Genomic DNA, 23,098 nt, shown 5'->3' with positions numbered 1-23,098 from the left:
AGTTCATTTTTTTTTTTTTCTGGAAACTGTCTGATTTCACCAAGAGCTTTTGCAAGCTTTTCTTCCCTTAAGTTTTCTAAGAGTTTTAATGTGTTTATTCAGGCTTTGTTAATATCATCAATAACAAACACTAAACCTTTTGACTGAACTACAGTTAGAAAAATTCAAAATATTCTTTATTTCATAACAAAACACTTCAGGTGCTCTGCACTACTGGAGCTTGGATTGTTCAGAGTGCCTATATTTCTAGTCATAGGCTCAAGAGAGCACCCAACCTCAACTCAGGTTGCTAGACAGCACATGACTCAGTTCTCAGCTTCATAATTTTTCTGGTTACCACTCTGTACTCAGACAGGGATGTCTTCTGGTTCTGATGGGTTGATCTGCCAGGCACTCACCCAGCTGCTCTGTCCTGATCTCCCACCTAACAGGACAAGGGGAGACAATATGTTGAGTAGCTTGTTGAAATATTGTTGAGAAGCTTGTTGAAACATATGAAAATGTTGAAAATATGTTGAGTAGTTAGAGACAAGGCAAGGGAGATCACTCACCAATTACAGTCATGGGCAAAACAGGATCAACTTGCAAAAGATTCATTTGACTTATTGTCAGTTAAAATGGATTTGGATGGTAAGAAACAAAGACAAGAGATGAAACACCTTCCCATTACTACCACCTTCTTTCCAGGCTCAGCTTCAGCCCTTAATTCCCAGCTCCTCTGCCTCCCTCTCTATGAGCTGCAGAGGGGTAGTGGGGAATGAAGGCTGTGGTCAGTCCATAGCATCTCTTCTATGCCCCTCCTGCCTTCTCACGCTTTCTCCCTACTCCAGCATGGGTCCTCTCTAAGGCTGCAATCCTTCAGATTAAACCTGCTTTAGTGTTGGCTCTTCAAGGGCTCTATCTAGTTCCTTAGGAAAAAATCCACCTGCTCTGTCATGGTGTCCTTCAAGGGCTACAGAGTGATCTCAACTCAACCATGGGCTGCAAAGGGATCTCTGCTCCTCTGCCTGAAGCAATTCCTTTCCTCCTTCACCTTTCACCTTGGAGACTTGCAGGGCTGTTTTTCCCTCTTCTTCCTGGCTGTCAAGTAGCATTTTGCCCTTTCTTCTCTGATCTTTCCCCAAGGCATTCTCATCTGGGCAGTGGGGCTCACCCATTCCCTGTAGTGGGGCCGTTGGGCCCAGCATAGGGCAGCCCTGGCTTCACCCCTCAGAGGAGCCCAGCAGCCCTGGGCACCCACATTCACACATCAGTATTTCAAATTCTTCGGTCTTGCTGTAAGTCATGAATTATAGCTCAAGAATCCTACAGTTGATATACAAAACTCAAGATAAGTTACCTTTACATGGGTATTAGGTAACATATACAGCCCCATAGATATGATCCTGTTAGAATTCAGAACTGCACAGGAAAGTCAAATCTTGAATGCTTTGACAGAAGACAGTAGAAATGTTTACATTTATGTCATAGCCTGACACAAGTTTGAAAAGACAGTCAATATGTGGGGAAAAAGATGAAGGATTGCTCTGGACATCAGCAGAGTTTTGTCATCCTATAGGTATCTTGTCAAAATGGAGAACGGATTTTTCATGTCCATGTGATAATGTACTACCCAAAAAAGTAAGCAGATCAAAGTCTGACTCAAACAAGATTCTGCTACTGTGAAGGGAGGTCTGCTGCACTATGGCAGTTGCAAGCAACGCTCTTCAAAAACCCTGAAAGGGCAAAACACCCCAAAAGTTGTTAAAAAAAAAAATAATCAGTTTCTGCCTGGAATGCTTTTCCATCATTTTTCAGCTGCTGAAATAAAAGGCTGTGGTGCCTTTTCTCCCTCTTTTCACAAAGCATCACCATAAAGTAAATAATGGGTAGACATCAGCATGTAAGTGCAACAGGAACAACTGGAAAGTTAACATGCAGAGAGAGCAAATGCTAAAAGCAGGAGCCAATAATCCAGGAAGATACCGTCCAGGCAACTGGAAAAATATATGTCTATATAGATTATGTGTGGCTGTTTCTCTGTTATCAAGGCCCTTTAGAGAATGTATCTGCTAATGTTTTTATAATGCAGCTAATTATAAGTAGATCACATAGGTATTTTTCTAATTAGCAGCAGAGATTGATCATTTCTGTCTGGCTTGAGTCTCTATGACTTCCTTTAGGCCAGAGCTCAGGCTAAAAGATACTGCAATAGTTATCTCAAATTTGAAGAAATATTTGGCTACTGCTGTACCATGCTTCAATTTCCAGACGCTGGGCTTTGATTTTAACAGAAACATGATGATCAGGCCTAATAGAACATCTTTTTAGAAGGTAAATCAATAATACTGTGCTACGTAATTCTAAATTACAAGGTGATCGATAAGGGTGCTTGAGTTAACAGTGCTCTGTAAGCTCATAGCAGTGCTCCATCCTGTTCCTACTATTCTCTCAAAAGCAGGGAGTAAAGCTCAGGAGTTTGCCATTTGCTTTCCTCGGGTTCACACACAGCACTATTAATAAATGCTCAATAAATAAAGCAAATTTCAGACTGATATCTTCTATGATATAGTGTTGACTTGTAAGCACCAGCAGCTCTTCTCTTCTGTTCCCTACTTCTACTCTACAGCTCCCGGGCACTCCGGTTCACCTGGGGAATAGCAGCAGTGCTCTGCTGCCATAGTTCTTTGCTCAGTATTGCATTTTCATTATCTTCCTCCTGGAAACACAGCTCCCTGCAGAGGAAAGAACAGCGAAGTTCCCTGTAGAGAAAGAACACCTTTCAGATACAGAAAATCAAGCCATTTATTCTCTGTTGAGTGCATCTACATTACTGCTTTAGACTGGATTAGATATGCAATCCTAGAGTGCATTTCTCTATCATCTTTAATGACTATTCACGCTTCAGAGGGGTCCCAAGCTTAAGAAGGTGATTCCTTCTGGAGCTGCATAAAGGCAGTTTTCTGGCATTTTAAGGGGTTTTGCTAGTGTTTCAGGTTGGATGAAAAAACTGTGTGGAAAATGCCAGGGCCTGAAAAAAATAATTTGCCCTTTTCTGGCTTTAATTAAGGAAAAAAAAAAAAAAAAGGGAATGTCTTTCAAAGCCAACCCTGGCACCAGAGTGTAAATCATGGAGAAACAATGGTTCTTTAAATACTGCTGCAAGACATTTTATAATGGAAAATTCTGGTTATCTTAAATACAGGTCTCACCACTTTTACCTATCATGCAGAGTTTAAAAATAATGCAACAGGGCTTGCTGATTCACTTCAAAAGAAAAAGCTACTGTGCTGAAAGCCTAATTGGAACATTACCACCCAGAATAAATTAATATACCATAGTTAGGAACAATTGAAAGGTGGTGGGAAGACGCTATAATAGAAGTTGCACTTCTATGCTAGTTAGAACAGTCTTCGTCACAACTTTATTTTAAGTAAATGAAGCAATCTCTAAGCACTACATTTTCTGGAAGAGTTCAGTGAGCCATCAACACTCAGACATCAGAAAGCTGGACAAGTTTCCCACAGAGCCCTGATCTGAAAACTTCTGGGTCCTTTGCACTTCAGAGCATGAGGGTCCCCTGGGTTTCAAAGCATTTGGAGTTGTTCTTAAAATATTGCCGAACATAGTTCCAGTCCAAGAGCTTAACTCCTAGAGTCATTCCTATATTTTCTTCTACCTACTCTTCTACGGTGAGGTTTTCTGGAGCAGTTTATGTATTAGTATGTAGACTGTACACAGTGACTGCTTGCATAGACATTAGTTAGCAGATCCTGGCTTGGACAAGGGATGATGTTGATGGTATCTCCAAAGGCACCAATGCTTTTTTTCTAGATGAGGCTGGCCTTTTGTATCTCACAAGTAAACAAATTTTTAGTTATGTCTTAGAGCCTACGTATAACAAGCGCCTATTTTTGTGTCTTATTACATTTCTCTTAGTTTCATATTACATTTCCGTTGTCTAACTACATCTAGAGTAATTAGACAAAATTTAGTAGTGTAGAAAAGATGATCTATTCCCTAACAAAGCACTCTTTGTAATTTGAAATACCAACATTATGCTATTGTACTGTTGTATGGTTTTATTTCTCTCCTGTATTGAAAAAATGCCTTTTCAACATTAGTAATTCATGTGCATTTCTCTAGTCATAAAAACAAGAGCTTTTGGAACCAAAAATAAAGATTAATTTATTAATTATTTATCTCAATTCTAATCCTTTCTTGTTTAGACATCTTACACATCATTCCTCCAAGAAAGCACAAATTAAAAAGAGACTTTTAAAAATTTCTCTCACAGTAATCTTCAGCAAAATAGAAGCAAATCAACTGTACTGTTTTCTTCCTGGCTGTTCAAGTGCATATGACAGAATTAGATAGGGCTGTTAGTAATGTATCACGGGTATCTGTAAACTCTTTTCAACTAAACTTCGAAATACCTAAGGGAAATTGAGATTTTTTTCAAGTAGGTAATTGCAGCATCTTTTTGAAAAGCAAAAAGCAAAGTCCACATAGAAGATTCTTGGGTGCAGATTCTGAAAAATGAAATAATATGTGGAAAAATAAAATAATGCAGAATATATCTGCCACCAAGACAGTGATATTTTTCTAGTGCTTATCACCTACAGGACTCAGTCTGCAAATTACAAACATACACAGCAACACATGCTCACATGCACTGTGCTGGTTATCATCATCATCATCATGACTACAACGTTTCTCACAGTTCAATGTCTTTCATTTTAATCTTAAACTGAAATACATCAAGAATGTGACAAATCCTGATTTGTCAGAACTGGAGGCTCTGTCAAGCACCAGTTGCAGTGCCTCTTGCTGTGCCAGCCTTGCTATGGCTGGCATCTCAGTCGGTCTGTCAAGCTGCCCTTCAAGGAGCTTTCAAACTCTGCTCTGCTCCAAAAAAAAAAAAAAGGCCTGCATGGCAGATGAGGCTTCCTCTTCCTTCCTAGACCACCATCTGTCTTGCAGAGAGCGTTTTTAGAAAGGCAGCGGAGGATCTGGCTTCAGCTGCTCTGGATAATGCAGGTTTCCAGCAGGCAAAGAGAAGTTGGGTTCTGAGCCTGCCTGGCGGTGCACAGTGGGAGGAAAGCAACACCAAACCCACCCCTCAGACGTATGCCTTGATCTGTCCTTTTTGGTTCTCTGGGTGGCAAGCCTGTCTTCTTTCATATCTGGAGAGGCACAACCTCAACATATGGGTCTTACCCTGAAAGAGGATGTATAGACTGGAATGAAGAATGGAAAGCATCCTGGTGGGGTGGGAGCTTCATATGTGAAGAGGCTATGAACAAGGGCATGCACACTCTGGAAATCAAATTAAAGCACCCCATTTCTTAGTGTAAGAACACTGTATGTGTTTCCTCCTTGATTACACAGACTGTATTTTGGCACTGTATGTACAGGAAGACAAAGACATTTCTGTGGAAATCTTTGAGCAATATCTTCCTTATCCACAGCTGGTTCAAGCCAGATGCATAGCTGGGATACTGGAACAAATACATTTATCTGGAAAACATACTTTCCTGCATACTAAAATGTATTTCCAAGTAATGTCTGTAAGTGATACAGATGTTGCACATTTCAAACACCTCAAGCCTTTGAAGACATAAAAATAGATTTTTAAAAATGCAATATCTCCTTTCGCTCAATTTAAAACATTATGCTGAATAAACAAAAACATTTCTTATCCCAAGAATGCAGCCTTGAAGGTGTATTACATCTTATCTTCATTACTGCAGATTCATTTAAATGTTATTTTAAAAAGGAGTTATTTCAGTTCTACTGGTCACTAATCAATGAGAGATTAAAAAATGCTCCATAACATTCATCTCAGCTGATAAAAGCAAGGTTTTTCTCATTTCCCCTCAGCCTTCACATGAAAGTTCATTGCATGCAGATTGAAATTCAAAACACAGTCCAGAACCAGTTCTCTTTCCCTCAGCAGCAATCCTATTGTCAATCTCCACACGACATTCAGAATCATGTTGTGCTATTCCAGAAGGAATATAAATATCCAGAGCTGTGTCAACAATAAGACCACTACATATTATGCTACCGGGCATAGAAAGTGCTTTGGTAAAAAAACGCCTTTTTAGCACAATGCCTGCAGTTTTTGCAGCCCTTGATGCAATTCAATTTTCCTCTTTGTAATAGCAAAGAGTATAGCAAGTTCAGGATCTTGTGAAGTAATACTCCTTTCATCCTCTCAAACCTCGGTAGCATACATGACCTGATGAAGAACAAAGGGATTAACGATACTCTGAAAGTTAACTATGACTCACGTCGGCATCCACAAAATCATGTCTTTCACAGACAGGAGATGTAATAAAATAAAAATAACATTTAATTGCATCTCTGAGGACTGAACAATAATCATATAATATCTGCATTTCCCTCTATGTGAGATGTAGTACATCTCACTTAACGGTTTTAGTCAGTGCTTTCATACTGATTGATATACACCAGCCAATTAAGCCTGCTCCCCACTTAAAAGCAATTAGTGCCACTTCCCAACACAAGACCCATATCCCAGGGCAGGAAGAAGTACTTCTTTGAACCTTGCAGCTTCAGAAGCATTTGTGATACAGACATAAGTTCCATATAGGAAAATTGTGTGTAATTGATACTATCCTCCAAAACCTACTGAATCTGCATTGTCCTGCTTCCTGCATTTTCTACCACATTTCCTATCACCTTTTCTAACCACAGCTACTAATAGGACAAGGGGGGAGGATTTTCAACTAAAATAAAGTAGATTAAGATTGGATGTTGGGGAAATTTTTCACTGAGGCTGTGGTCGGACTCTGGGCAGAGACTGCCCAGAGAAGCTGTGGTGCCCCATTCCTGGAGGTGCTCAAGGCCAGGTTGGATGGGGCCCTGGGCAGCTGAGCTGCTGGGGGCCAGCCCTGCCCATGGCATGGGGTAGAGCTGGGTAGGCACTGAGGTCCCTTCCAACCCAACAAGCTTTTCTATGATAAGATATAAAGCAATGCTTCTTCAGAAGCATGAACATACCCTGAATGTTGAATATGTTTGCACCAGCTATGTCCTTCTGAAAAGGACAAGGTGGGTTCTTACACTCAGGCAAATGTTCAAGATGCTGGGACATGTTAGAAGACACAAGGTCTGTGTTCACATGAGGTGGCAGAGCAGGTGAGAGAAGTAAAGGCCTGTGGCCTGCCTGTGGCAAGAAAAGCTTTGTTGTAGAGCCTCATCACCAGAACACTGCTTGTGGGGTATTCTGTGAAGGCAGCTTGATCTTTAATCAGGAAGTACCTCTTATCTGCCAGGAGCAGGTGGTCTTTGAGGAAATTTGAGCAATACATCTTTCTAGGGGAAAAAAAATAAAATTTCTTGAGAGGGAATTGGGGCAGGTGGCATGGATACATGCAATCGAATCATGTGATTGCACTAAATCAAATGATCTGTGCTACAGGCAGAAAGTTACATTCATTTGCTATTCTGCCAGGTAGAAATTTCACTACTGATATTAAGGGACTACTTATTAAATCACTTTGTCAAGAAGCTTGAAGCTGAATTCAGACACTTACAGTGGAAGGAACAACTATTTTACTGTGAGAGTAACAGAGCATTGTCACAGGCTGCCCAGAGAGTTGTGGGGTCTCCTTCTCTGGAGATGCTCAAAATTCACCTAGACACCTACCTGTGTAACCTGCTGTAGGGAACCTGCTTTAGCACGTGGTTGGACTTGACAATCTCCAAATGTCCCTTCCAACCCCTATGATTCTGATTCAGTGAAATGCTTGGTTCAGATAGAAATTTACTAAGGCAAGCAAACCAATGTGAAGTCAACTTTCAACTCTTTGAAAGGGTAGATAATAACAAGACAAGGAGAAATGGTTTTAAATTGAGAGAGGGAAGATTTAGGTTGGATGTCAGGGGGAAGAGAGAGTGGTGAGGTGCTAGAACAGGCTGCCCAGAGAGGTTGTGGATGCCCCATCCCTGGAGGTGCTTGAGGCCAGGCCGGATGGGACCCTGGGCAGCCCAGTCTAGTGTTAAATGGGGAGGTTGGCGGCCCTGCCCATGGCAGGGAGGTTGGAACTTGATGATCCCTTGAGGTCCCTCCAACCCAAGCCATTCTATGATGATGCTGTGATTCATCCTAATTCACTGTAAAACCACTATTAGCTGTCTGGCAAAAGTGCCATATTTCCAGGTGTGCCCTCACCAAGGGGCACTAATGCTCACTCATCAGATGGCATCATAGCTCATCACAAACAGGTCTTGTTCTTACATTGAAAACTTCCAGGAAATAGACAGGAATGCAGAGCAGGAGAGCTGATGCTGTGGCCAGTTTAAATCCCTCATAGCCTCACATTTCTTGATACAAATGTAATCATATTAGACAAGTTCCTATGGAAATTTATTCATTTGCCTTTATTATCCACCAAAGGAGATTTCACAAGGTTCTGGAAATCCAATAAACCTCCATTTATAAGTCATGGCTTGCAAATACTTAGTGATGTGCTCCACTGCAAAAAGCATATTACTATGTTAATGGGCACACACTGGGCTTCCATGAGATTTGGAAATTCTTTCCAAATTTTTGTGGGGAAACAAGATAAGAGTATGTTATCATTTAAGAATGTCATTATTCCAGGCCTAATCTCTCATTAACCTGAGCATGCATTAAGTTAGAGCTGGCACGTTGCCTAATTCTTATTTTATAAGCTGCAATTGTGGTGCACGTTAAAAAAAAAATACACAACTTTACTGTCCTGCGTTATCCTTGGCGATTTTTTTTTTTTCTATTTGTGTAGTTTCATATTAACATAAAGATAACGTAATTGCTTCTGTGCTTATAAGCATTATGTATAATGTGGTGCAAGAACAACATAATCAATTTCTTTTGTGTAAAACATCATTAAAACAACTAAGAAAATGAAGGTTGGGCAGTTTGGTAATAGAACAAGCCGGAGAAATATAGCCATAGATAAGAATGCAGTTTTGTAACAATAGAAATCAACTTGCAGCATCACAAAAATAGTTAATGTTTTGAAAAGTTATGCAAAATTAGAGAGTGAGAACAGCAGAAGGCTGGAGAAAATTAGACTGGGAAATGCAATGCAATATAGCAATAAAGAAAAGCTTATGCAATTCTGAATTACACGCTGTCACAGCAGAGGGAGGTAATATTCCCTTTCTGTACGTCTTTAGTGGGCTGACAAGTAGTATGCTGCATTCGCCTGTGTGCTTCTGCAACAGAAACTAAAACAAAATAAAACTGAAATTACAGAGCCCCTCGACAAAAATGTTTGAGAATATTTTACTATATAACATACTGTCATTGGAGACAGCTAAATGCAGCATAACTCATGTCACTCTTTAATCTGCTTTTACAGTTTGATTAAGAATTGCAGATAACAGCATGAAGGGTTTTCTCAAAGCAAGGGGCATAATTGGCAACTCGTAATACTCAAAAAACCCTAAATACCCATTTGATTAAGAATACAGAAAGCTGTTGGGACAGTAGAGCCCAGGTTCAGTGGAATATTTGTATTTTCACATTTGAAGATGCCAAAAGCTGGAAGAAGAACTAGAAATCTGCATTGTTTTATGCATACAGTAGCAACTGCAGAACTGAACAATGTGTGACCTTCCTGGTACCCCTAGGAGCATATACTGTTGCTGTGTTGTGAATTATCTGCAGTCTAGATAGGATTCACTGGGGTCCACATTCATGAAGAACTGAAACAGTCCAATCAGTAAGAGACAAAAGCATTTATCAACGTCTGGAAATCACTTTCACTGATCAGCAGTTACAGTCTGGCAATATCTTTTCGAAAGAAAAAGGTGTCAACAAATTAGAAGGAACAGAGAAAATGGTACATTAATTAATTAAGAATTGATCAAGGAGGAAAGAATAAAAGACCTGAATATGTGAAGTCACTAAATGACAGCTCATATTTTATTGTAGAAGCCAAAGAAGGAGAAAAATTGTTTTGAATGGACAAGTGAGAATCAATAATGCATGTGCAGTGACAGTGCAAGGTGGGCACACCTAAGGGGCAAACGTATTTTTTCCCTGGCAATCTTTGCAGCTTCCATTGCTGCTCATGACACTTCTCAGAATAAAGGCATTGGTGTCAGGAGGAACTAAAATGTGAAGGAAAATCACGTGTTTGAAACTGGGTTTTGAAGGATAAACACTTTGTTTTGAAGAATCCTTTGCGTCCCATGACTATTGCTGAAAAAATAACACGAAGCAACCCACATGTAGAAAGAAACCCCAATAACCTCTTTGTGTCTCAGCTTTCCCAGCTGCAGAATGGGCTCAGTAGTATTTCTTGGTTCACATGAGGATGTTGTGACAGCAAATTCAATGACACGTGTGGGCCAGCAGGCCAGTGTGGGAACAAGGACTTGTTACATTAGGGGTGAGGTGAAATGAGAGTGACAAGATATGAGAAGAAATGTATCTCTAGCATGGTTCTTAAAAATCATCTTGTTGACCCAGATGGGTTTTTGGTGAACTCCTCAAGCTGAAAAAAAAAGAAAAGAAAAGAAATTCTGGGGAATGAGATGCAACGCAACTGCAAGAGAAAAAGATCTGGCACCACGGAGAATGGAAATATGAAAAGCAGAAAATTAGAGAAGAAAAAACATGTAAGTAAACGTCTGAAATATTAGGGGAAGAAAAGGGAAATAGAAGAAATACAGGAGAGAAGTATAAGAAGCAGTACAGAGTAACACAGCAAACCAAGAGCTTCCCAAGAACAACAAACCTGGAGATGCTGCTGCCTCAGAATTTGGTGAGGCACTGGCGCAGCTCTGTGCATTGGAAAAGGAATATGAGAATTAGATGGGAGATCTGCAGAATGTCCAATATCCCACAGTCAGTGTCTCTTGTCCCAGAGCCACAATTAGCTTAAATGGGATGGGACTGGCTTTGTGAGGTGTTTGATATCTGAATTTCTCGATCAAGGTTCTGGGTCAAGAGTTGGACCAAACAGAAGTTTAACATAGGACAAGTGCTGCTCTGAGGCCAGACATATATATATATAGACATAGAGGAGTGAGAAAGCACTCTGCTGAATGTGCTTTCAGTTCAGTAAGGATCTTCCAATCAGGGAAACTTCACCAAACTGGTGTTGGCATGGCAGCGTGTGGTAAGACAAACCTGTGTGGATGGATTCCCATGTGTTACATAGGGACCCTGCCCTGAATTGTGGACCACATGCTGGATTACTGAAGCACACAGGAATAATGCAGAGAAAATAGTACTGAAAAATAATTTTTACCTGAATCCATCGAAGTATGAAGTTCAATAGCTAATTAACTACATATGGCACTAAATGGCATAACCTCTTCATCCTTGTTTTGATTTTGCACTCATTTTACATTCTCAGAATGCAGTGAGATCAAAATACTGAACATTCTTTTGGTTTTCAAGTTGTGAGTGTAGGTGTCAGTTACAAGTTTGGGCATCGAGGAAGAGCAGAAAAAAAATGTGGACAAATGAATGGTTTCAACTATTGGACAAACTGAGCATTTTTAATGAAATTCAATAATGAAACAGTTTGCATGACGGTACTGCTGTGTCTTGAGGCTGACTCCAGATTTGGTTAGATAGCAAGGTCTTTGGTTCAGGATAAGAGGCAGTGGGCACAAAGTGAAGCACAGGAGTTGAGATCCGAACATCGGGAAACGGTGTTTTGCTGTCTGGATGAGCAAGCATTGGCACAGGCTACCCAGAGGCTGTGGGGTCTCCTCCTCAGGGATCTCCAGACCTCCTGGCCATGGGCCTGGGCACCCTGCTCTGGGCAGCCCTGCTGGAGCGGGGCTGGGACCTGATGGGCCCAGAGGGCTCTGCCCTCCTCAGCCATGCTGGGACTCTGTAAACACAATTAATTTACACTATGTTAACGTTTTTTATGTCTTCTTCACAAATACGGGAGCTGGATTTTTTATTTTTGCTAAGAGTGAAAGTTGGGATTTGTAAGTACAATTTTCCGGCAAAAAGATTGGTAAGGACAGGATTTTAATGTCTCATGCACTGGGGTGGATGGGGCTTCAGACAACAGTATAACAATTTCAGTAAATTACAGATCTCTGTTCCACATACTGTAGCCTAAGATGAAATAAATTTGTGTGCCGTCACAACTAAATGTATCTATACTGACTAGACCTGACACATAGACGTAAAGCAGTGATGCAACAGCAACAGGAACTCTGTGGTAGCTATAACTTGACACAGCAAGAACTTTGTGGTAAGGACCAGGATGTAAGCTAGTTTATAGCAATCTTGCGGTTATGTAGACCATAAGACGAGCCAAAGGTGAAAAGTACACTGGGAAGCCTTCATGAGGAAGACTTGAAGACCCCTGCCCACAACCACCAGGGAGCAGCATGCATGCGTGTGGAGGTGGAACGAATTATAATGACTTCCTCAAACTAATTGGAATATTATGATGAGTTCTCGGAATTGTTTAAGCAAGCTCAGCCCACCGTTTATGTAATCCAATGCAAATGTAGATGTTGGTGTGTGAGTTAGGAAGAATTATCTCCCTCACACCTGGCACCAGAATAAACATACCTGCTTTATAACCTTACGTGGGTTATTGAGTTTGATTCCACATGTCAATACTTTTTTCCAGATCTCTAGCAAATGCAACCTCCCTCACCAGTCTGGCAGCTTCTCTCTGCTCTTGCATATTCCCTGCTTCCATTTGGTTGCACATCTTCCTTCTTAATGTTACTGGAGAAAAAGAAGGGAGAGCAGAAGTGCTACATGTACCAGCAGTAAACTGAAAAACTGCTGTTTGTGTTCAAGAGCTTGCGAAGGATGACAATTTTAGACAATCTGTGGAGCTTTCTCCTTTTGCAGGAGAGCAGTTGGAGTTGAGCAGAAGTTGAATTGTTGTATAATTGCAATAAAGTCATCTTTACTTGCCAAAGATGAAAGGTACCAAATGCGTCAGAGTTTAGCATGATCTCAAAGAAATACCAGAGCTGTCATTTCTATGGTGTGGCATTCCCTCAGCCTAAAATTTGTATTGCGAAAGCAGCTTGTTCAAACTCTTCTAGAACTCTTTTACTTTGGTTGGCAGGAAACTGTTTAGATTTTTTTTAGTGCTTTTTGGGTTTGGGATTTTTTTTTTTTTTAAACATATATATCAGAGAACAGAATAAGAATGAATACCCAGCTGGCACAGTGTGAATTTGCCAATCAAGTGTGACTGTATCACTCACTTAAAGCTGAGCTAAAGAGGTCTCCAGACAGATAGCACAACTCAGGCATGGCTTTTCTAGCCTTTATCCCAGGAGTCCAGCAAAAAGCAACAGCAACAGCAACAACAAAAACAAAACAAAACACCCAAGCTACCAAAAAACCGCAAACCTCATGAGAGTTACTTACAGTCTGTGTGGACTTGCTAAAAGCTTTCATGTGATGCCACACAGGGATTGCCTAGTTAAGCTGAAAGAGATGGGAAACTGAAACAAAGCTGCAAATTCAGCTGGGATTTCACTGCAAATGACAACATGCAGCCCTGGAAGGGGAACGTGTAAACTGGGAAAAGTCGCTATTACTGTTTCTTAAAGTTTGTCCTGGGACCAAGAGTTTTAATTTGCATGTATTTGCATAAACATGAAAGCCGGAGTGCTCTGGGCAGGACTGTCAGGGCAAATGAGATTCAGAACATCTCCAAGATAGCATAGAACCACAGAATGAATAGGGCAGGAAAAAACCCCTAAGGTCATTAAGCCCAACCCAGCCCCACCATGCCCACCACCCATGTCCCTCTGTACCACAGCCACATGGTTCTTCAGCATCTCCAGGGACATCTCCACCACCTCCCTGGACATCCTTTCTGAGAAGAAATTTTTCCTAATATCCAACCTGAACCTCCCCTGGTGCAATTTGAGGCCATTCCCTCTTGTCCTATCACTGCCACCTGGAAGAAGAGGCCAACCCTGTCTTGCTACCACCTCCTTTCAGGTGATTGTAGAGAGGATAAGGTCTCCCCTGAGCCTCCTCTTCTCCAGACTGATCAATACCAGTTCTTCCAGCTACCCATAAGATTTTGCTCCAGACTCCTCGCAGCTTCATTGCCCATCTCAGAACACATTCCCATGGCCTCCATGTCTTTCTTGTATTGAGAGGCCCAAAACTGAGCACAGTATTGAGGTATGGGCTCACTAGAGGTGAGTACAGAGGGATATCATCTTCCTGCTCCTGCTGGCTGCACTGTTTCTGACACAAGCCAGGATGCCATTGGCGCAGCAATCCAGCCTGTCCACATCCCTCTGTAGAGCCTTCCTACCCTCAGGCAGGTCAACACTTCTTCCCAGCTTGGTGTCATCTCCGAACTTACTGAGGGTGCACCCAATCCCTTTGTCCCTGGTTATTAATAAAGCTATTAAATGGAACACTACTCGTGTTCCATTTAATATGTTCCATTTAATATTGTGTTCCCAATCCCTGGGGAACACTACTTGTGATCGGTCACCAGCTGGATCTAACAAACTCCATTCATCACCACTCTCTGGGCTTGGTCCTCCAGTAGCTACATCCTGTTGGGAACTGGAAGGACAAAAAATGAGATGAAATTCAATAACAGAAAAAATAAGGTCATGCACTTAGACATTTATAAAAAGCATTTTTATTACAGACTGTGAATGACAGACAAGGAGAAGTAGTCACCTGTACTAGTTACTCACAGCATGATCCCAGAACATTGCTGTGATTTGGGCATATACAAAGCATACTACCTGTATGAAGAAAAAGTTGTCTTGGGAGACACTGAAGAGACTTCATCCATTGCAATAATCTGTGAAAAAAATGTTATAGTTCATGTCAGCTGTGTGTGGAAGAAAGCTGAATTGAAACTGTGTCTGGGACTCTTGGTCCCAGAATTATAGGAGGAGACCAAGAATAGTGGTAGGACAAGGGAGTGTTTTTAAACTGGGACAGAGGAGGTTGAGGTTGGATATTAGGAGGAAGTTTTTCACACAGAAGGTGGTGATGCACTGGAACAGGTTGCCCAAGGAGGTTGTGGATGCCCCATCCCTGGAGGCATTCAACACCAGGCTCGATGTGGCTCTGGGCAGCCTGGTCTGGTGGTTGGCGACCCTGCACATAGCAGGGGGTTGAAACTGGATGATCATTGTGGTCTTTTTCAACACAGGCCATTCTATGATTCTATGATTCTACGATAGCAGTAAAAAAAAAAAGTGCTAGCCTCAAAACACGAGTTCTGTGCCAGCCCCACAGCCTAATGATCCAAGGGGTTTATCCACTTAGCAGAGCAGATTGCAGCACACAGACATCTGAGCAAGCTTTAACTAACCTCGCTCGGCGCCTGGTGCCAGCAGAGCAGGTTAACGTGTTGCACCTCACTGAGGAGCGGGGGTCTGCTGACATCTGGCATCACAGCGAACAAAGGGAGCGAATAATTACAGAAAAACGTTTACATTGCAGGGGCAGTCGGCACTGAGCTCCGTGTATGCCGGAAGGAAACAGCTCTTTCGGTTTTAATGGTCCAGGACGCAGCTTGTCATCACATTTAAGAAGACAACAGCCTGACTTCCTTGCACCCACGGCTATGTTTGTGATCTTACTTGGGGCTGCTCTGATGGCAGGCTACGCTCAGGTCCCACCACACAGGTCTTGGGGCAAGAAGGCGGCGTGCAGCAGCAGCAGCAACAGAGAGAAATGGGCAACTCTGCTCCCACAGAGGGATGCTTTGCACAGAGGGCTAAAAAACTTGCATACAGTATAAGTGACAGCGGAAAAAAAAAACACCATGTTGAAGGCACAGATACTGTCTGCGCTTTCCCTATGTAAAAATGGTGACGGCGCTGTCAGTTCACCCCCAACTTTCAGCAAGGCGCTGAGCCGGCTCTTGGGATACCCGTCCTGCGCTGCCGGCCGCCGAGCATCCCCTCGCAGGTGACCGGGGAAAAAAAAAAACAACACAGGCGGTTAAAAGCCCTGGGTTACGAATCCCTGCCCCGACCCCAACCCATCGGCTTGGAACGCCCCCGCCAAGCGAGCGGGGCTCCGCACTCCGCCGTTGCCCCACGGCTCGCAGCGAAGCGCTCCGGCCGCTCCCCGCGGTGGGACCGCAGCCGTCCTCCCCCCGCCTCCCGCGTAGCCCCTCGCTCCCCTCGGCCGGGGGAGGGGGCTGCCGTCACGTGTGCCGCTCGCTCCTTCCTCCCCCTCCCCCCCTTCTTCTTTCCCTCCTCCTCCTCCTCCTCCTCCTCCTCCTCCTCCTCCTCCTCCTCCCCCTGCGCGGCGGCGGCAGCGCACCGCCGGGCTCCGCTCCCTTTGTTGCAGGCGGAGCGGCGGGCGCCGCGCACAAAGGAGCGCGGCCGGGGTACCGCTCCCGAGTCCCGCAACGCCCTGCCCGGCCCTGCCCGGCGGCGGCGGCTCCCCGCGGGGATGCTGAAGGTGCGCTCCGGCGCGGCGGAGAAAGGACGGTCCCGCCCGGGCGGCGCCGCGGGCTCCGCTTGAGGCTGCGGGCCCTGCCGCCGCCATCCCGCCGCTCCCCCGCCGCCCCTCGCCATGGTGGCGGAGAGCCCGGCCGCCGCCCGGCCGCCGCCGCGAGCGGGACCCCCGCGGGGGCTGTGCTGCGCCTCGGCCCTGCTGCTGCTCGCCCTCTCGGCGCTGCCCGCCGCCCGCGCCTCTCACCCGCTGGCCGCCGGCGAGTGCCAGGGCGGCGGCAAAGGGAAAGGCGGCAACTGCTCAGGTAAAGCCCCGCGCCGCCCTGCCCACGCGTGCACGTGGGGGAGCGGAGCGGCGCGGAGGAAAACAAAGGGGAGACGCTGCCCCGGGGGCTTCGCTGGGCGCTGCGCGGGGAGAGGGACGGGCGGCCGAGCGCCGCTGGGATGGGGCTGGCTCCGTGCATGGTTAGAGAGATAGACAGACAGATAGATGGAGAGATGCTGGCGCGGTGCGATTTCAGCGCGTTGGTTCGGCGTGACAGCAGCGCATCATCGTGCATCGTGAGGGATTTGGCCGTTTGTAAAGCGGGGCAAAGTAAATACCGTATGAAGTTTCCGTTTCGCTAGCAGGGCACGTTTCTCCCCTCCAGCCCCTCCTGGTGAGGGCAGGTCGTCCTCTTTCCCCCACTCCGAAGCGCCGCTCCCCACAAAGGACCGACGCGCCGCTCCGTGCCTTCTCCGAGGCGATGAACGGCTCCGTGCCTCCCGCCCCATTGTGTGCAGCGGACGCGGAACTGAGCCCAGGCACGGGGAGCTCCGTCCTCGAGGCTCCGGACCGCAGCCGTGACAAAGTGAGGAACAAACCTCACCGCCGCCCGCACTCGGTGTGCTTATTTGGTCTGAATTCATCCGGTTTGGTCGTCCGCGCGTTGTACCGCAACGCCGTTGCGGTGCGGCTGCCTGACTTCTGTATTGTGTTTGCAGGAATACTGTGGTCGTTCTTTAGGAGGGGTTAATAGGTCAATGTGTCGCCGGCATTAGCGGCTCAGCGGTCAGAGACGTATGGGTCGTTGGAGGAGAGCAGGGGCATAAATTAGCGAGGGGGAGTGTGAAATATCAGAAATATCGGAGGAAGTTTCTAAGACAATGTGGGATGTGTGGACACTGCTGGAAGAGGGCATCCAGGCTGACACCATCAAGTACAAAAAGGCCGAAGCAGATATACATGCCATCTACAACACGTATGGCAGGCACTGGTTGTGGTGTCACTGTAAAAATGTGGAAGAAAAGTTATGCTTAAAAAGGCAGTAGTAGTCAGGTTCTGTTGTGTGGTAATTGCTTCACACATGATTGCGATGTTTCGGTTTTCCTCGTTGATTTTAAAGAGCCTGATATCAATACGTGGTGTCTGGGACAGGTTTTCCCTTTGCTCATCCCAATACGGCTTCATTAAGTTTTACCAGGTAGGTCCCTTCCTGACAGAGATGACTTCCCTGTACACGTGGAGCATCAGCAGTTCTCGGTGGACTGCCTTGCTCACCTCACTGTTTGCGCAGAGCAACAAACTTAGAATTCTGTGACAGCTTTTTCTTCAAAAGTTGGGACTCACATAATTACTTTCTGTGCTCAGAGAAGCGGAATCCAGACCTTGGCTATTACTTTGCCATTTTGATGTTTGTATCAGGTTGACCGAATGCCCTGGAGCAGTTTCTTAAACTTTTTGTGTTGGTCCCTGAGGCTGTAGCATTTCCTCACCACTCGGTTATGTAGCTACCTTTATTTTCTGTTAAATTGTTAGGAAATGCTGAAGTCCTCTCCTTAGTTCCTCTGGAGCATGCTGCTAAAGAAAGAGTTTGCTGTAGCAAAAGAGCACTGCAAGGTGGACAACATGGGCAGATAACATAAAAATTCAGATGGCTTTTCTAGCCTTGATTCTCTCCCTTCTGCCCAGGCATTGCAGTTCCATCTTTTGTTAAATTCTGATATAATGGCATCATGCCTTGCCAATGGCCAAAGGAGGATCATATAATCAAGCAATTAGAGCAAGAAACAGAGAATTTGGACATAGCTGCCATTAATTGGTGATGTGATGTGGACTTCTGTGCATTTGTTTATCTGTCAGTCCTGCTTCGCTAAGTGAGAAAACTGAAATAACTTGATTTTAATTAGAATGCTGGATAAAACAGTTGGTGGGATGTAGGTTTTGTTTTGTTTTGTTTCTGTAAAAGAGAACAGGCACCAAATGTTAGGGTTGATGTTTTAGAGGTGTTATCTTATTGCCAGATTTACTTGTAGTCATCTTGTGCAGCGCTTCTGGTACCCAATGGCTGTAAGCAGGATGGTGTGATTGCTGCTTATCTGCTCTGGTAGTCTTGTCCTCAATAAGGATTGGGAAAGGAAGTATAAAATAGATTTAGTTTGTGAGTTGGATTTGGGAATCTCCACGCTGCACTCTTCAGTTTCAATCTGTATGGATCCCCTGTGTGAGGTGTGTTGCAGCCACGGGGGTTCATTTTATTGCAACTGCCCAAATTCAGTGCATTGCAGTAAGATTTGCTTTAAATTTGAGCACTCGGGATTCCAGTTAGCAGCAATATATCTCTGCTGGTATGCATTTCAGCTGCTCCTTCCTTTATGTGATCATATATGCTTGTTGGGATGATTTCACACACTTCCTATGAGTCTTATAGGCCATATGCTGCCCTTGGTTTCTTAAAGTCTCTTTGAACAATGTCTGTAAAGATAAAATTGTTTCAAAATAGCTTATTGAGGACTGGATGAGGCCAAGGAAAAGTAAAGGACACATGGTCTTCTACAGGATTACCCTTCTGAGGAGCATTAAAGTCTTTCTTTGCAACAATCATAAGGTCTCTGAAATAGCTTGAAGATGGAAGTAGATGGAAAATGTTGATTAGAGAGAGGAAAGGGGAGAGCTGGACAAAGGAAAGTATCCATCCTGTGTGTAGGGTGATAGTGGAGAGTATGATGTGCTGTTTATTGAGCATGGAACTATAAGCTGTCAAAAAGCTTATAAATTTTTAGACAGAACAGCAGAGAAAGCTATAGCGTAGCAATCCTTCATCACATACACATTACCTTAAGTTTCAGTATGCTTTAGAAAAAATGGTTTCTACCCTGAAATAATTCACAGAGTAAATTAGACAGAGAATGTGAAAATGGACAAAAGAGAGCGGTGAAGCAGGGAACATCAAGTGGTGAACCATCAGGAGTACAGCAAGCACAAGCAAAATTCATGCATTATGATATGGTAGGATGAGAAGGGAAGAGTAGACATCAGAGGTGGATTGAAAGCATCGTGATGCTGGGCAGCAAGAGGGTCCTGAGAAGGGATGGGAGTGGAAAGTATTGGTTGACCAGTACATGAGAAGAAGGGAGTAAGGAAGCTGCATGAGAAAAGATAGAAAGCTGAGAATGGGAACAACTCACAAAGGATAACAAGAATTAGCCACGTTGTATGTACATTGTCAAAGCATGTTTGTGCTTGTGTGCTTGCTCCTTGTGTGAGCAGAGCTTTAGAGATAGAAGATTTGGGAAGGGCACAGAAGGTGAGCAGGAAGAGCAACGGGAGATGGCAGTCTCATGCAGATAAGGCGGGAGCATCCCCAGAACATGATAATAACTCCAAGTAGTATAACAGCAAAGGAGAGAAATTACACTAATTGTTCATTTTTGCACACACTCAAGGAGGGAGCAGTGCATTTAAAATATGTCTTCTGTCACTGTTGCTAGAGATGCATGTAGTAACATAGATAAAAAAGATCTCTTTTTGTTTGGTCCTCTCTTCTTGTTTGCTTTCTAGCACTGATGAATCTGCCATCATTCAGAATTTGAAAGTCTTTGTCCTTGTTCTCTCCTGCTGATATTGTTGTTTCCCCATATCCTTGTCATGCAGCAGAGGTCGTTCAATTAGCCACTCTTTATTTCTATTATTTTGTTAGATGATATCAAGTCTGTTCTCCAGGCACAATAGCAAGGATCCCCAAGATTATCATTGCTGTGTCAGCAGAAGTGGCACAGCATAAACATATTAAGAAAAAAATTATCTGCACAAGTCATCTCTTTACTACTTTGATGTGGTGCATGTAATGTATTTTTAAAATATGTTACATGATAATATTAACAACATATTTTTTAAATTACCTTCAGTAATCAAGGACCAGCAGTGAAGAATAACACATCATCTGTAGTTTCTGTGTGGACTGCTAGTGCTGCTGACTTGTTCAGTGCTTAATAGCTTGTGGGGATTGTAGGAAGTGGTAAAAACAAAGGTCACTGAAGCCGAACCAAAGTAGCGATGCTTGAAATATGTTGCTTTTCTCTCTCCTTGAGTGTGGCCCTTGCCTTTGCTATGTCTCCTTCCTTCCAAAACTGTTTGATAGTTAACAGGATGAGACACTGAGAAGCTTAAAAAGTAAGTGCCAAAAACTTAGTAAACAAGAATCTGTTAGAGTTAGGAGCAAAATGTTTGAGGCACAAACTCGGTGCTTGTGACTTCTCAGTTGCTTTTGCAAGGTTTTCAATCTCAGTAGCATCTAGGATATGTCCAGGATAGGCTCTCTTTCAAAAATACTGTTTACATTTATTGGCTAATTGCAGTTTTAGAGTTCAAACCAGGATAAAATATCACTATTTTCTGATGTGTTATCTATTATATATGAGCTATTGCAGTTGAGTACTTCACCTTTTTCCTTAGGATAAGCAGGAGTCTAAAGCTACTCACATTGATAACATCTACTCTGTGAAGTGAAAAGCTGAGCTGAAGAGTGGGTTGGCCAAAGCGAGTAGTGCGTACATCTTTATCGGTCTAGGCTTCTGCACTATCCGAAGCTTGGATCCGTTCTGTCCCTTCCCTGTCCGTGCAAGGGAAGAACATAAAGCTGTGCCCAGTCCACCTGGTCCACAAGAAAACAATGTGGGATGACATAAACCTCAGACGCTCGCTGTTGCCAGAGCTCGCCCTTGTTTGTGCCTGAGCTCTGCGTGACTCTGTCAGCCAGAATCTGATGTAGCCTCAAGCCTGGCTTTTATCTGTGCTTAACTGCTGCAGCAGGCATACTCTTTATGCCTTTTTCTTTTTTTTTTTCCGATTGTTGTTGTAAAGATGAACTAAGTGGGGTTATTGGTTCTAGTGTGTCATCCTAAGTTATATAAGACCAAATCAATTTGTGTTAATAGTGTGAAGCCAGATTGGCAAGAATGGAAAAGCAGGGGATGGTTTGGGGATACAGGTTCAGGTAAATTAGCCTAGCTGTTCTAAGAAATATATGTCTTGTTTGTTTGTTTGTTTGCACAGACAAACCTGATCTGAAATGGTATATGGACTTGAATAATTGGTTATTTTATCTGAGACTATGACTTATGCTCCTGCAGATGAATTACAACAGTCAAGCCAAGCAAACTGTGATATGTGTTTGTGCCAATTGAACTTCTGAAGTAAATGATCTAGACTCAGTCAGGTTACATATCACTTTGAGAAACTATCATAAGGCATGAATACAAAGCAGCTATAAGGAGAAAGTGAGAACGATTAAAAAGAGAAATTAATACTCAGAGAACACCATGCACGTATTTCTTTCCCTATAGTGTAATTATTTAGCCATGGAATGTCCTTGCGATGCAGATTCTAAAGCTGAATTAAGAGTGAAAAGGTAATTAAAGTGGAATTGAAAGTGTCAGAATAACAGAAAATCATCTCATAACAGGTGTCACTCCATCATTGTCACTAGTGGGAACTGATGCTGCTATGGAGTAAGTGAAGCTTGACTGAAGAGACTGGATGGGATCCAATTTCTTTACTGTTTCTTGAAATGGAGAAAAGAGCAGCAATGTTTGTCATGAAAAATGTTGCCAAGAGAACCTTCCTTCTGTACCGAGACCTTCCTGATAACTCCTGTTACAGGGAAAACAAGAACCATCTTTATTAAGAGCTGTCAGGCACTTTTATTGCTGTTGATGCAAGGATAAGCACTTGTACTTAGAGTCTGATGTTTTTCTTCTAGAATTGACAGTGCACTGGACAAAGGGAAAAGTTAATATTTACTTGGATTTGGAAAAAGGAAAATCTGCGCTCAGGGTCTTTGAGTGAAGAAGGAGGAAGGCAGAGAATAGCACAGATATTGACAGGAGGCTGGATTTTCCTTTTTCCTGTAAAGAGATGATCGTATTCCATCACTGATCAGCAAGCTGAAAGTGCTTGTGACTTTTCCATCCCATAGCCAGATTTTGGCATGTGTCCATATAGGAGATAGGAGAAGTACCTTCCAAATTAACTATAGATGTAACTTTTGGGGAAGAAAAGATGATGAGCACCAGGCTGTTGAAAAAGGATCTATTTTTCTGACTGTAGATGACAGTTTATCCTTTCTGGTAAGTCCCTGCAGATGCTGTGGAATAAATGTGGTGATAGAGGACATGTTGTGTTTTTGAGGAATAAGCCTGTCTCTTTGTAAGCTATCTGCAATATCTAATAGAGGTAAAGACCAAGGAAATTCTATGTTTGTTATTCTTAAAAAAAATAAAAATAAAAATCATTCTATCACAAGAATAGCTTTAGATAATAACAATTAAATATAAATAAATAATCAGTTATAGACTAAATAATCCTCTCTTCTAATGGCTGTTATTTATTCTTAGATCATCTTGAATTTTTAACAATTTAGAAATACTGAAAAACATG

At 43.2% G+C, this 23,098-nt stretch overlaps 1 protein-coding gene across 1 annotated transcript in view; it reads left to right on the top strand.

Moving 5' to 3' along the window:
* Positions 1-16,489: 16,489 nt before the first annotated feature.
* The window catches only part of TMEFF1 (transmembrane protein with EGF like and two follistatin like domains 1), a gene marked incomplete at its 3' end in the record, with an annotated part of 117,055 nt that continues 110,446 nt past the window's right edge, over positions 16,490-23,098 (top strand). The window contains exon 1 of the mRNA XM_079533036.1: positions 16,490-16,706. Coding sequence (XP_079389162.1) covers positions 16,523-16,706 — 184 coding nt within the window. The 5' untranslated portion in view covers positions 16,490-16,522. The remainder of the gene's footprint in view (positions 16,707-23,098) is intronic.

Source organism: Tetrao urogallus (assembly GCF_951394365.1).
Source record: "Tetrao urogallus genome assembly, chromosome: 3".
NCBI lineage: Eukaryota > Metazoa > Chordata > Aves > Galliformes > Phasianidae > Tetrao > Tetrao urogallus.
The sequence above is the reverse complement of the archived record's forward strand: the minus strand, read 5'-3'. Positions and strand labels throughout refer to the sequence as shown.